The sequence below is a fragment of the Suncus etruscus genome, chromosome 9, assembly GCF_024139225.1.
Source record: "Suncus etruscus isolate mSunEtr1 chromosome 9, mSunEtr1.pri.cur, whole genome shotgun sequence".
Classification (NCBI taxonomy): Eukaryota; Metazoa; Chordata; class Mammalia; order Eulipotyphla; family Soricidae; genus Suncus; species Suncus etruscus.
Genome location: NC_064856.1, coordinates 53,743,420 through 53,759,587, shown reverse-complemented (window position 1 = coordinate 53,759,587; position 16,168 = coordinate 53,743,420). Strand labels below are relative to the sequence as shown.

At 34.5% G+C, this 16,168-nt stretch overlaps 1 protein-coding gene across 1 annotated transcript; it reads left to right on the top strand.

The window, feature by feature from the left end:
- Window positions 1-12,082: 12,082 nt before the first annotated feature.
- LOC126018212 (olfactory receptor 51G2-like) lies at window positions 12,083-13,036 on the top strand. The gene has a single exon (XM_049780358.1). The coding sequence runs from the start codon at window positions 12,083-12,085 to the stop codon at window positions 13,034-13,036; it is 954 nt and encodes a 317-aa protein (XP_049636315.1).
- Window positions 13,037-16,168: the final 3,132 nt, after the last annotated feature.

The window sequence follows — 16,168 nt, the reverse complement described above, 5'->3', positions numbered from 1 at the left end:
TAGATAGAAAGACAAAAGAGGTATGTGGAGGGGGGTGGAGGGGGTGGTGTCAGTCAGCAGCATATTGGGAAAATCCTATGAAATTCAATTTAGAACAATGTAAGTGCACACAAGTGTTGACCTGGTATTTTAAATATAAAATATAAAGTCCTAGGGTTGGTAGTGAGGCCTTTCTTGGCTCAGCCCAGAGCCTGTAAAACCCATTTGGCCAGTGGGTCTGAAGGTTGCAGGATAAAGACAGAGAAATGATCCACAGGCAGTCAGTTGATTTTTCAGAAGATATCAGCTTTATTTCAAGGCCCTAAGTGCCATGTGCATTTCTCCACATAACTTCTCAGCTAAGATTTTCTTGAAGCCTCTTTTTGCTGCCCTTCTATCACCAATCCTGAGTCTGCTCTCTCTCTCGACTCCCCTCAGCCAGTCCTATACTTTATTTCCAACAGCAGCCCACCCCAGTGTGGGGTGTGGGTGGGGCTGACCATCAGGGTGGGATAAACAGGAAATTGGGGTAGTGATAATAACCTGGGTATATGATGACTAAGAATCTGACCAGCTCCAAAGACTAGAGATGTGTGCTTTCATGGTTTTACATTTCGATTCTCCACCTTTAAAGGAAATTGTATTCTCCTTTGAGAGCATTATTTTCTCTTTCATATTTCTTTCTACCCTTTCTTAGAATTTTGAAATAAAACCTCTTTTTACTCAACTGCTCCCTCTGAAATTCATTTTTGTGAGGGAGGACAAGGGACCTGAAAGACCTGGGCAAGATCTAGGGCTGACTTTCCTTTTCTTAACAGTGTAAGACTCACCACAGCTACTTCCTGGATAGCAGAAGTGGGTAGAAAGAAGTACATTTCCTTCTCAAAGATGCTGACTCTCCTTCCACTCTAAATAAGCGACAAAGGGATATCCCTTAGCATCATCTTTTTAAATAACTGTATAACCAAGCCCTGTATAAGCCATAGTTTCAGAATAGCAGGAAGATTAGGGCTGGACTAGCCAGACTGCCCAGAGTCTTGAAATGAGGCTGCAGGGCAATCATGACCAGAAAAGTAGGATGAAAACAAATCGCTGTTTTTATTTATGTATGTTTGCTTTGCTTTAGGTAAGTTACTGATAATGGTGATGTGTGGTGAGAAAGCCCAGGAAAATTGTGTGTAAACTGACTGCTTTCCTCTTATTCAGGGTTCAAAGTTTTAAGAGACTGTGGGCTCTCAGCATTGAGCTTTAATAACTCTATCTCTATACACTTTACTCTGTATCTTCTATACTGTGAGGCAGATGTCCACCTAATAAGTGCTGGCACACATTTAAATCTGACAGTAAGGGCCAGAAAGATAGCATGGAGGTGGTGCGTTTGCCTTGCATGCAGAAGGACGGTGATTCAAATCCCAGCATCCCATATGGTTTTCCATGCCTGCCAGGAGTGATTTCTGAGCCTAAAGTCAGGAGTAACCCCTGAGCCCAAAAACCAAAAATAAATAAATAAATAAATCTGACAGTAATATTATAATAGCAATACAAACAACATTTGTTCCCATCAAGACTAAACTAATGCATGGTTAATAGGTCACTGGTCAGAGTATTTTGAATATTGACATACAGAGATAGACCTGGAATTTAGAAAATTGTTATGATCATTTTTATATGTCAAAAATTATTGACATCAATAATCAATAATTAATCTAAAGTATAGGAACAAAGACAAGTAGAAAGTGCATTGTTAACTATATTTGCATTTGCTTAGAAAATAGATTTTTACTAGAAATATAGGCATGGGGGTCAAAAAATATCAAACTCTGGGGCTCTGGGTACCGAACAAGGAAGGATGTCATTTAGAAAAGGACTACATGTTAGACTTCTCTTTCTCAAGCCTAAGTTTCCATTAGCACAACTCTGAGCTTCCTGGCCATACCAGGTAGCCTATCTGAAAGGACATAAGGGAGCATTAAGAAGGTACCCAAAAATACAGCCAATCATCTTAAAGATCATAAGAAGCTAGAGCCTCCTCGTCCCCTCCCTATATAAAGTGGCTTGTGTCCTTTTCAGGGGTTGTCTCCCTAGGAGATGACCCTGACCAGCCAGTATGGGGCTTATGGCTGACGGAATACATTTTTGTTTTGCTTTTACTTCAATGGTATGGTCTTTTTCTTCAACTCCAGACACTAACAAAACAATTCCAATTAAGAATTATATATGGGCTTGGAGAGATAGCACAGCGGTGTTTGCCTTTCAAGCAGCTGATCCAGGACCAAAGGTGGTTGGTTCAAATCCCGGTGTCCCATATGGTCCCCCATGCCTGCCAGGAGCTATTTCTGAGCAGACAGCCAGGAGTAACCCCTGAGCACCGCTGGGTGTGGCCCAAAAACAAAAAAAAAAAGAATTATATATAAAAACAAAGAAATTAATAAAATAAAAATATTGTATAGAACAGATCTCCCAGCATAGGATAAAAAAATAATATGTTTTGCTGACATGTCCAAATTAGGTCTTTTTGAGTGCTTGCCACTTAGATATTTCTAACTATGTTATTTGAGATACTGTGCCCTCTCAAGAAACTTTTTAGTATTACTTAAAAAATGTAAATTACCTATATATATCTTCAGGAATAACATCTTTAATTGATAAAAAAAAAACATCAATGCAAGGAAAACTGGAGAGTGAAAAACTGACAAAGTTTTATAGGAATCAAAGGGAGAAAAGCAAGGTGGTGAAGATTTTCCATCACAAGAAAAGGTGAAAAGAACTAAAGAAGATTTACAAGTATCGAAGCACCTGAATCAATAAAGTCTAATTACTGTATCAAAACAGACTAGTGTAAAACACTGTTTATCAAAGTCACATCAGTTTTAACTGCAATTTAGCTTGTGCAAAATTGTTTGCTTGATTGATTATTATTTCCATGATAGAATGTACAAAAACAGTGGAGTAACTTTGTTCAGCGATATGAGAATCCAGGGCTACTTGACAGTCTTAATTCATACAAATAAATTCCTTTCTCTTCCACCCACTTTTGCTGCCATCTTGATTCTCTGATTTCCCCTAATATCATGTATTCCATGCCATTAACTTCAGGATGTTTGACCCTGTTAATTTAGAATTTATAGCCATGAAAGACTATATTTATGTTTTAAAATTTTGATAGGCTAATGTTAATTTGTTTGTCCAGCCTCCAAAGAAAAAAGTAAAGTAGGATGTGCATTTGTAAAATGATTGTATCTCCATTGAAGTCGATAATATAATGACAAGTTTAGTACATCATTGTTTGCTTGTTTGCTGTCCATTCTGTTAAATTGGTGTATTCTTTTTTTGTTTTTGTTTTTGTTTTTGTTTTTTGGGCCATACCTGGTGATGCTCAGGTTTTACTACTGGCTCAGTGATCAGAAATCGCTCCTGGCTAAGGGGACAATATGGGATGCCAGGGGATCTAACTGCAGTCTGTCCTAGGCTAGCACACGCAAGACAGACTCCTTATGCCCTGTGCCACTGCTCCAGCCCCTAAATTGATGTATTCTTATAGGATGATAGCATAAAACACATGAAGTTGTCCAGAAATTTAAATCATTATTACTGAGATTACTGCTTTTAGGGACATGCTTTCAGCTTCCAGGTCTTCTTTCAGGCATTTTTCAGAAGCAGGATTCAGGGGGATAGTCTCCCAATTGCTCCAAAAAATCCTGGTGATATCTGCCCAAATACTGGTGTACCTGAAATTTGTAGAAGATTGATATTCCTAAAGAATATCCTAGAGGGGTAGTGAGGCAGGGACAGAGACAAAACAGTAATTTTGGGTGATGGATAGAGCAGGTGTATATTTGAAAGTGTGGGGGCTTAACCTAGATTTTCTTCCCTAGATTGCCAGCTTTCTGCTGAATGATAGGTATAACCATAATTTTCCATAATGTAAAATTGTTTTAGATCTCTTTCAAAAAAAAAGATTGAGTCTATGGAGCTGGCCAGATGAAAATATAACTTGGGGAATTTGTGAATAAAATAAGCTGCCTTGTCTAGTTCATTAGAAAAAATATATGAAAATCTTGAGAATTTTATAGTCTGCTTTCATTTGGTGGAGAAAAATTTTTAGATCTTTCCAAAGATAGTGTACCACAGATCTTTGACTTCTTGTTCTCTGTAATGAAGATTAGTTAATATTACGAAAACATAATTTTGACTTATTCAAATATTTCCTTTTCACAGGAAACGTGCAATAAGAAAAAATAGGGAGAAAGGAAAAAAAGGAAAGAGAGATAAGTTAAGAAAGAGAAGAAAGAAAAAAGAAATAAAGAAAAATAAAAAGAAAAAAGAAGGAAAAAAGAAAATGAAAAAGAAGGGAGTAAAGGAAAAATGGATAGAGGGAGAAAATATATTCCCAATAGATTGGTATAAATATTCTTAACCTGGCCAGAACTCTGCCTCACCTAAAGGGATAAAATAATAAACAATAGGGGCCGGATTAGTAGCACAGTCGTAGGATGTTTGCCTTGCATGCAGCTGACTCAGGATGGACCCAGTTTCGATCCCCAGCATCCCATATGGTTCCCCAAGCCAGGAGTGATTTCTGAGTGCAGAACCAAGAGTAACCCAAGTGCCACTGGGTCTGACCCAAACAAACAAACAAATGAACAAAAGAACAATATTTAGGCACATGACCAAAAAGAACCCAAAAGCACTCAGACTAGCCAGACCACTCTGAAGAATCCCTGTATTCTTTATAACCTTCTTATCAAATCACAAGTAATAAAAAGAGAATTTAAAATCCTATACCAAGTATCAGTTTTCCTAAAAAATAATTCACAAAATGAGGCATATTTTAGTCCTCGATTTTTGTCCTCCCCACAAAGGCGTACCTTATCCTTTCTCTTCTGCTTTTCAATAAACTTTTCTAACAGTTTGAGCATCATTATTAATAAAAATTCTTGGAGCCGGAGAGATAGCATAAAGGTAGAATGTTTGCCTTGCATGCAGAAGGACGGTGGTTTGAATTCCGGCATCCCATATGCGGCCCACCAGAGAACCCGACCGGCGGGAGAGGCTGGAGACCACAACAGTTATTCACGAGTCACGAAGAGGATTCCGGCCTAAAAGAGAAGAAGGGCTGGGAAATAAAGAGACTCAAGACGAAAGGTTCCGATCAAGAGTCCGTTTATTGTAGGGAAAGGTGGACCTTATATAGTCAAGCCAAACAAAGAGAAAGGGGGCAAGGCATTCTTGGAATAACTGTAACTTTCCATAGGCACATCTTGTTTTTTCAAAATTAACAAGGTTATACATCATGAGGCTGGCATTCATCAGTCATGAGGCCCACATTGTGTTAGAGCAACAAAGTATAAGATCTAATCTCCGCTTAGGCCCACTAGCTTCTATCTTTATGGGAACATCTTGGTGTCTGTGGTCAACTCCCCTAGTTCTGAGGTATGCAGTAACTCCCCTTTTCTTTAGGTCCAAGGGCAAAGGCCACATCTGCTAGCTGCTCAGGTTGGCAGCTCCTGCTAATTGTCACGTAGGCATTTTTGCTCAGACTTTCAGAGACTCCATTTTGATTTTAGTAAAAAGGGCTTTTAGTTATGCCAAACAGTCTCTAACACCCATATGGTCCTCCGAGCCTGCCAGGATTGCTTTCTGAGTGTAGAGCCAGGAGTAACCCCTGAGCGCTGCTGTTTGTGACCCAAAAACAAACAAACAAAAAATTCTTAAAATATTGAACTTGAGGGGCTGGAGAGATAGCACAGCAGCGTTTACCTTGCAAGCAGCTGATCCAGGACCTAAGGTAATGGTTCGAATCCCGGAATCCCATATGGTCCCCCGTGTCTGCCAGGAGCTATTTCTAAGCACATAGCCAGAAGTAACCCCTGAGTACCGCTAGGTTTGGCCCAAAAACAAAAAACAAACAAACAAACAAAAACATTGAACTTGAGAATCTCAGACTTGTGTTAGACCTACATCAATAAGGAATGAGAAAAATAAAAAAGATAGAAAACTGTTAGACCCATCTAAATTAAACATAACAGACAATCCAGATAATATAGCTCAGAAAAATATTAATAATTTGAGTCAAATTTAGAATTATATAAATTTAATAGTCAAATTATATGAAGTTAAAAGTCAAAATTCTGATGATACTACTCAGAAAAATTGTATGAATTTACGAGTCAAATTTGACCAAATATAAAGTGCCTTTTTAAATAACACTCATTGTTCTGAAGCCTACTTCAGTGTGAATCAACAACCAAATTTTATTGTAATTATATATAAATGTGTGTATAATAAATGTGAAATATTTCTACTTACAGTGAATGTCATTAATATTTAGACATCTATGCATCATATTACAAGACACAATTATGCAAGCTGTGTGGGGACACTAGACTTCTTATTTTGTGAAACTTACTCATTTTGTCTCTGATAGTTTTAATTTTTGCCCTATCATGACAGGGATTTGATATGGCTAAGATAATGCCCCACAATGTATAAGTGAGATATATGAGTTCACACCCCATTTATTCTTTGAGGAATATCTGCTAGATTAAGAAATGAGATACAATTGTAATCAGATACAGAACTAAATAAGTTCATAAATAATGGCAATGAGAGAAATCTTTTCTATATTTAAAATTCTCAAAAATTAAGAAAAATACATTTCAAAATGATTTGCTTCAATCAAAAAACAAATCAAGTCTGGATGTTTAAAGATCACTTTTCAGAAAAATCATTTCCAAGAGGTATTTATTATATATTTGAGTAAAAGAAGAAATTAATTTTATGTTTGAATATGTCATCAATGATAAGGACTCTGATTACTAATAAAAACAAATTTGTTTCAACATGAATCCTAGTAGATTGTTTTTGTGAAATCTCATGAGTATTACCCTGAAATCACTATCATGGGATATAATCTCCCTCTGGTACCTTAACCTTATATACCTTATTATTGCAGCAAATAACTCTAGAACCAGGAAGATAGTAATATCAAAGGTTTCTAACATCTAATAGAAAACAATTCACTCATTCTCTGACAATGCCCAGGGAGCAAGATTAAAAAGAATTATTCTGTTGCTGATTTTACTTGTGAGCTCAGACTAACGGCTCTCATTTTATGGTGAGAAAATTAAACAAAACATATAATAATTAAGTTTATTTTATTTAAAAGAAGAAAAAAATTGGTTCTATATTTAAAAGTTTATTGAAAATTTCTGTATATTCAGAATGAAAGTAATGGAAACTTGTTCTTAGAAGGCAAATAAAGGGAGAGTTGGAAAAACAGGCTAGAGAAAACTAAATAAGTAGCCAAAAAATAATATGATAGGGTTAAAAATAAAGGAATGGGAGTTCATAGTATTTAGAAGTGACACCAGTATATTTTCCTTTTTAGATTCTTAAAGAACTATGATATAAGTATATGTTGTAAACACTTTTTTTTTGTATCTTGAGAGGGGGAGATACATAAACTATATAGATCTACATCATTTAAATTTTCAAAATATTCTTTGAACTATATCTGATTAGAGTGGTAATCGATCACAGAAAAATAATAATCCAGTACAGTATTTGAAAATTGAGCAAGACCCCATATGCCAAAATTAATATTTGTTACTTGATTCCTTTGCTCTTTTATCACATTAGGTTACATATGCTTTCCACTTCTACGGAGTCTCAATGGAGAGAATGACTCCACTAACTTGGATATCAGAGTTTGAGTGAAGCTAGAATATTTCACAAGTTTTAAAGCTTTAATAGGGAGTTAAAATATACATATAGTAGAATCTCTAAACAAGTGATTAATTTATTTGTACAAAATGTAATATGTCTTCTATGTCCAAATAAGTCTTAAATCATCATTCCAGTAAACTGCATGGTGTGTAATCACCCTATTAAAGATATTTAAAGTCAAGTTGGATAAAGAAAATTTAGATATATAGCAATTTAAAGGTAAATAAAACCACATGTGATACATACTTACCAGAAGAAAAGTAATGCATTTTTAGATGGTGTATTAACTGAAGGATTTATAATATAAGATAATAATATAAAGATTTTATTATGCATTGGATATAGAAATGATTTTCTGATATGGAAATAAATAAGTCAAATCATGGTAGTGAAATTAAACTACAAAACTTAATGGACTAGAACATATTGTATTGATTTAGACAAATCCATTATTGATAGGGTAAGACAAGTAAAAATATGGAGAAATATAGTAGCCAGTAACATGGAACTTATGCATACTTGTACTTAAAGTTAAGAGCAGCAATAATTTAGATGGTGACAAAGAGTCTTGTGTTGACTACACTGACTGGACTGAGTTAGTATCAAAAAGCAAAAGGGAAAGATAGTATAAAGGAGAGGAAAATAAATTTGAATAGATTCTGGATAATATATATGCATGTCTACATGAATTTGAATTTAGTATATGAATCTTTACATGTTTAAAAGAGGCATATTACTTTGTAGCAGTATAAGATTTTATGATTATGAGTTCTATGTTTTAGCGTGGTGTGATGCAGTGTCTTGCATGACTCTGATGGATGGTTTCTTGCATGACTCTGGTGGGTGGTTTCTTTGGTATGTTTAGATGCCTGAGTCCGTTATGAATCTGACTGTATTTCCTTCTTTGCTTTCTTTGCCATTATTGCCATTATTTGGCTATTCAAACTCTTGGTTGCAATGCTCACGCTTAGTCATGGAGTTCTCAGTCTCCGCCTTGGTGCTCATTACGGGGCATACACCTTAATTTCAGAGTATGGTATGTGCATTTATTTAGTTGTGGTGCTTGTGTGCATCCTGGTTGTAGTTCTCACCATGATCACTGTTGTGCTCAAATGCTTACTAGATTCACAGTCCTGTTCTCACAGCTCACATATATTTAGTTTCTACACTTATTGAGGATTCCACACCTGAGTTGCAATAGACCATGTTTGTAAAACAATTTCCACACAACTATGTCACTCACGAGGACCTGGGACTTGCTCTTTCCCCTAGGAAAGCCCATGCGTGACTCTGATGTACCACATATAGTGCTAAGAAAATTTAGTATTATATACCACTAAGAATTAGATTACTTATTAGAAAACCTCCTTATTGGAGGCTTACTCAGTCATCCCATCTAAAAGTGATTCGTAGAACACTTTTTGTAGAGAATTCTACAAAATTTTTGTAGAACATTATAGATATTCATGGCCAAAAATTTATAAATAATGTATTAAAATAACTAGAGGTTAATGGAAAGGACAAAGCTTTGCCTTGTAAAAATACATTTTATTTATAAAAGAGTAATTTTCCTTGTTTACCTTTATGTATTTTTACATTTATTCTAACCTAAACTATAGTTTAAATTTTGCCCAAGAGCAAACATAAGAATAGTAAATTAATTAGTTTTATATTTTGTTACCTGAGAAGGAATCCTTTATTTCTGCCTTGTATTTATATTTGATTATACTTTTAGTGATTAAATAAGTCATTTGTTTTAAAAAAAATCGCAATCATTATTTTGGTTTGTTTTCTTTCCTTTTGTTTTTTGTTTTTGTTTTTGTTTTTGTTTTTGGGCTCAGATGTTACTCTTGGTTCTGCCTTCAAAATCATCTTGGCAGGTTCAGGGGACCATATGGGATACCAGGGATCAAACCCAAGTTTGTCCTGGGCCAGCAGCTTGCAAGGCAAATGCTCTATCACAGTGCTGTTGCTCCATCCCCCCAATAATACCTTTAAGATAATATTTAATGGCTGTTAGGTATAGTACATTCAGCATTCATATATAAATATGGTTAAATTACTATTTATATTAACTAAAGTAACTATATGTAAAATTTTATGTAATTAAATATAAATGCTATCTTCTACCCTAGAATGAAGACAAAGTATTTTCTGAAATTATAATTCCTTTTTTTTCTTTTTCTTTTTGGGCCATACCTGGTGGTGGTCAGAGGCTACTTCCACTCTACAGTTGGAAATTGATTTCGGATTTACTCAGAGAACTATGTTGTGCTGGGAGTCAAATTGAGGGCAACTATATGCAAAGCAAGTCTTAGTCATTGGGTTGTTACTGTGTCCTGACTTCTTAATATTTTTTATATTTCTTTTTATTTTTAAGGAGGGTGCAGTTAGGGGCAACCAACAGTGCTGGGAGCTATACCTGCTTCAATGCTCAGGAGTCAACCTTAATAATGCCCAGAGACCAAATACTGTGCTGGAAATTTGTAACCACATGGAAAGAACAGGCAATACCTTCTGTATTTTCTCTATCTTGAGCCCAATTACATTATTTAATGTATTTGCTTAAATACTAGAAAATATTGTTTTAATATATTTTGCAAAATAGAGATAAAATATAATTATAATAATTTTAACACACATTACATTTTATTAAGTATCCATGAATACAAAGTTAATAAATATATAAAAGCCACTTTGGTAAGCAAAATAGTGTATATCCAAAAATAGCCACAATATAAAACCTGTAGAAGTAAAGATGTCTTCTTAATATTTTTAGAAGTAAACATATCTCCTTGTTATTTTTTGGGAGGGGTCACACCCGGCAGCACTCAGGGGTTCCTCCTGGCTCTACGCTCAGAAATCGCTCCTGGCAAGCTCAGGGGACTATATGAAATGCTGGGATTCCAACCACCGACCTTCTGCATGAAAGGCAAACGCCTTACCACTGTGCTATCTCTCCAGCCCCTCTCCTTGTTATTTTTAAAATGTGACTTATTTAAGGATATCAGAATAGAAATTTTGTAATATCTAGATAGGTAAGACAGGCACAGAGTTATTGAAAGGAGTTACAGGAGAAATATCTAAGAAAAAAGTATGCATATGAATTAATAACTAATTGCTGACTTTGAAAATGGAGGATATGGCATATATCTAAATATGTACAGTTAAATATCCTAATCACAAATTCAACAACACTTAACATAAAATATCCACATTTCAATGACAGAACTTAAAATTATGCCCCTCAAGATGATATCTGGGGATGAAGGAATGGTTGGGAGGGAACCCAAGAACCCTGCTGGAAGTAGAAGACATTTGTGGTAGGATTGGTGTTGAAAAAAATATATCTAAAAACCTAACTATGAATAACTTTGGAGATCAAAATTTAAAAAAACATCGAAAATGTTTTTTAAATGAATTGCAAAAGTGGAACCAGAGACATAGTACAGTGAGAAAGTCATATATCTGATCGAGGTTCTGTTTCTGGCCCTCCATAGAGTCTCTCAAACCCACCAGGAAAAATCCTAGAGTGCAGATCCAAAAGTAAACCCTGAGAAATACATGCATAGCCTCCCCAAAAGAAATTGTCAAAAGGTCTGGAGCTCTAGGATAGTGAGTTACAATATATTTGTTCTGTGCATGGCTCTTTCCATCCCAACCTTAGAACCCCCTACACTCCATTAGGATGATAGCAGGAGTAATTTTTTGTGTGTATCTCATGGTAATTCAATTAAATAATTTATTTATTAAAAATGAAATAGAGTATAAGGATAATCTTAATCTTCCAAACTAGTTCTTTTGTGGTAACCTCTGGTACTCAGCAAAACTCATCATTTCATGTTTAAGAAGAGCAAACAGATCACAAACTAGCTACACCTCTGATTTCCTTCAAAATATTTCACACATATTTTCTTCGAAAACTAAAATGACACATATATAAAAATATCCAAGAAGAACACTAATCAACTTATTCTTGAAATTGGAATTCCAACAAAACTATTTTCTTGCCATGGCAATATAAAATAAAAATTGGTAAAAAAAATTTAAAACTAACTACAGATCAGATAAATACATAATGCCAGTTCACAGAACAGGGTCATTTGGAGAATGATATCACAAGTAATTTTTAGTGCTGCAAAGCAACAAAAACAAAGCTGAAAAAGGCAAAAAAAAAATGTTTGTGTCCTATATCCTCCATAGGTAAGGCAAATGTGATATCAAGAAAGAGTTTAGCATGCAAGGCCAATATTATACTTCTGAACTAAAGAACTGTATAATAATAAAGTGTGCTGTAAAGATATAATAAAATATTACTTTCTTCCAACAGATTTTTTTTACAAGTTGATTTAGTTTGAATCTCAAGAGTATATTCATGAGTCTTTTAAATGGTAGCTGGTTTCAACCATCCACTCTCCTTCTAACTGGAATTCCTGGATTTGAGACTATACAAATTTGGATCTCTATCCCATTATGTATTATGTATCTAATCGCCCTCCTCGGAAACTGTACTATTCTTTTTGTTATCAAAATCACCTCCAGCCTTCATGAGCCTCAGTACATCTTTCTGTCCATGTTGGCAGCCACGGATGTGGGACTATCTTTATCAACTATACCTACAGTACTTAATGTCTTCCTCCTAAATCAAAGAGAGATCGAGTTCCATTGCTGCCTAACACAGATGTTTTTCATTCACACCTTTTCCTCCATGGAGTCAGCCATTCTATTAGCCATGGCCTTTGACAGATTTGTAGCTATCCGAAACCCACTGCACTACACTGTGATCTTAACTTATTCTCGTATTACTGGGATGGGGATTGCAGCTGTGGTTCGAGGTGTGATGTTAATGGCACCCTTGTCAATCTTACTCAAGAGACTTTCTTTCTGCAAGGGTGTTATTCTTTCTCATTGCTACTGCTACCACCCTGATGTTATGAAACTGGCCTGTGGCCCTGTCAAAGTCAACATCATCTATGGGTTGTGTCTTGTCATTTCCTCTTTTGGAGTTGACTCTGTGTTCATTATTATCTCATACATTCTGATTTTGAAAACAGTACTAGGAATTGCCTCCGAAGATGGGAGACTTAAGGCACTAAATACTTGTGTTTCCCACATTTTTACTGTCTTTATCTTTTATGTACCACTTATTATATTGGCTCTAATTCATAGGTTTGGCAAATTCAAAACTCCTCTTCTTCATGTTACTATGGCCAATCTTTTCCTCTTCCTAACCCCTGTCCTTAATCCCTTGGTTTATAGCTTAAAAACAAAACAGATAAGGTATGCTATGCACAAGATACTCAAAGGAAGAGGACACTTACTCAAATAGATTCTTATAGACAGTAATAAAGGTGTTTAGACTCACTGTTTTCCTTCCTTATCACTGTTTACTTATGGTGAATATATCAGCATCTCAATATGTTACTTGTTTATTTGTGGAGAGGCAAGTTGAGTCATACCCAACTGTACTCACAAGATTCATGTAAGGCACGTGAGTGTCTTACCTCCTGCGATGTCTCTTTGGCCCCATAGTATGATTTTGTTAAGAGTTTTACCAGAATATTCCTCTTCTCTGTTAAGACAATGATAGTATTTGTATATTGCCTTGGTTGTATAGGAATACAGAGTTGTATGGAGGATCTTAATAACATAATTTAATATATTTTAAATTTAAATATTGTTTGTATATTTGTTTTTGGGACACGCCTGGCCAAGTTCAAGAGTTTCTCCTGGTTCTAAGCATTCTTGGTGCATGCTAGGTTAGTACCGCTGTTCTATCACTCAGGCCTCAATTTAAATATCTAAGTTTAAGTAATTAATGGTTTTAAATTGTCTATAGAATAAAGGACAAGCTTTTAACATAATTTGTAAAATTTTATTATTTTGTTTTTATCTCTGCCCTTCTTTATAGTTTTGATTCTGCCAACACAACATGGTTTCCTTTTCACAGTGGATGATTATACTTATTTGAATACATGTATTTAAGCTCCATGGGACTTCAATTTGGAAGGGTAGGCAGTATTCCTACCCAAGTATGGGCTTGGGTACCATGTGAGCTGTCAGAAATCTAACTTGGGTCTTTCACTTGCAAGGAAGTACCCTATCTGCTCTACAAATACGACAGCCCCTTAATTTTCAACTTTAACAAGTGTTTCTTTTCAAGTTTTAATAGAAATTTTAAACAAAAATTACATGTTACATTTTCAATATTTGATAACATTTGGCAATTTGCCCTTCCTCATAATATAAATATATCAATAGTTTTATTATAATACTCAGCATCTTTTTTTACTTACTGTTTTATATATGTCATCCTTAATTTGTTCGGGGGAAGGTAATATGCTACTTTACTCTAAATCTCTTATATATCTCTAAATTCATGTTGCCCTCCTCTAATAAATTATAAATTTATGTATATAGAAAAATCATAGCACCTATTAGTATAGCTATGCTTAGTGACTGACCCTTATATTTTAAACAATCAAAAACAATCAAAAAGTGTTTTATTCATTCCATTCATTCAGTGCCTTTTCTAATATATTTAATATTGTATAAAATAAAACATAATAGAAAAGTGGGTAAATTTACAAATATTTCAATTTACAGACATTATTGTTAATATGGTGCATTGCATGTGAAAATATAATAACAACAAAGAATTCATGTACAAATTAATTTATTTAAAAATTTTAATTAATGCACCATGATTTACAAAGTTATGCAGTTTACTTTTATCCATACAATGTTTCAGCACTAATCTCGACAAGTATATCAACCAGCCTCTACCAATATTCTGAGTCCTTCTATTTTCAGTCTATAATCTTAACAGGCCCCCTTTTTAAGGTTAGTTATTAAATTTGGTCTCATAATTTTAGTGTTGTGGACTAAATGGTTAGTATTATTAGTTTTGTTCTTTCTTTCTTTCTTTTTTTTTTTTTTGTTTTTTGGGCCACATCTGTTTGATACTCAGGAGTTAATCTTGGCTAAGTGCTCAGAAATTGCCCCTGGCTTGAGGGGACCATATGGGATGCCGGGGGATCCACCCTTGGTTCTTCCTTGGCTAGTGCTTGCAAGGCAGCAGCCTTACCTCTAGCGCCACCGCGCCGCCTCAGTTTTGTTCTTTCTTAATATCACCAATGTACCTGAATTCCCTAGACTCCTGCCGCTAATTATTTTTCATCTGTATTTATTCCAATTTTGTGTACAGAGAAAATTTTGGAAAGACATTTAGAATAAAAATTTATGAATTTGACAACTGTTACCTAATATAAAGAACCAAATATGAAATGTTTAAAATTTCTCAAAATATATGTGCTAGATGCAGTTCATAATTATCCAAAAACAATATATAGTTAAAATGGTATCAAATAAAAATAAGTTAATTTTTCTCAGAATATGCATTTTCAAACGTAGAAAAGGAATATAGAATATTTTCTTGAATATTGATCAACATTTAGATAAAAATAAAATAAAATTAATTTATTAATGTGTTACTGTGTCACATAGTAAGCAATTTTTTGACAGTAGTAAAGAATACATTTTTGCTCTTAGACAATTTTGTAAGAAAAATTAGAAAAATTTAGAAGAAAAGTAAGAATGAAAAGAGAAATGTTACACAACAATACAACAGGATATAACAAAAATTTAAATATCAAAGTAGAAAATTAAGTAGAAACTTGATTAGTTGGCTCTTAACAAAATTGATAAATTGCAAACTATGTGTGGAAATACAGAAGACACTAAATGTCGATACTCCTCTAATTCCAATGTATGTATTTATGAGTATAATTTATTTCAATGTTAATGATCCCAATAAAATTGGGTTAGAAAATTTTGAAAGTTCAATCTTTCCTCCTTCTTTCACTATTCTTTCTAACCACATCTTTGTACCACACAGTAACATCTATCAATTTATTTTTTCCTTATATGAATTTTGATGTTGTTTTTTGTCTATCACTAATAAAGAATATTAAAATTGAGCTCTGTCCTCTTTCTTGTTTCTATGCACATATTAATAAAAAATACCTTTATTTAAACACCTTGATTACAAATATTATTGTAGTTGGGTTTCAGTCATGTAAAGAACACCCCCCTTCACCAGTGCAACATTCCTATCACCAATGTCCCAAATCTTCTTCCTCCCCACCCCACCTCCGCCTGTACTCTAGATAAGCTTTCTACTTCCCTCATTCATTCACTTTGTTATGATAGTTATCAATGTAGCTGAATAGTCTCACTCATCTATGGGTTTTAAGAAAAATAAAAGACATTTTTGCAATAATGCTCAGAGACAAAAGAGAGGAGGGCTGGAAGGTCCAGCTCACCACCAAGTAATGAGTTAAAGAAATATCTATGCAGAATTTTTACCAAGCACCAGCTAATCAGTGCTTTTTTCTTTTTATCTTGATTCAGTAATGTATTTATCTTTGCTTAATGAACAATAAAGTATATTACTGATCTC

Bases quoted from the DNA above. Each gene is read 5' to 3' on its own strand.
- LOC126018212 (XM_049780358.1), top strand. From the start codon at position 12,083: ATGAGTCTTTTAAATGGTAGCTGGTTTCAACCATCCACTCTCCTTCTA.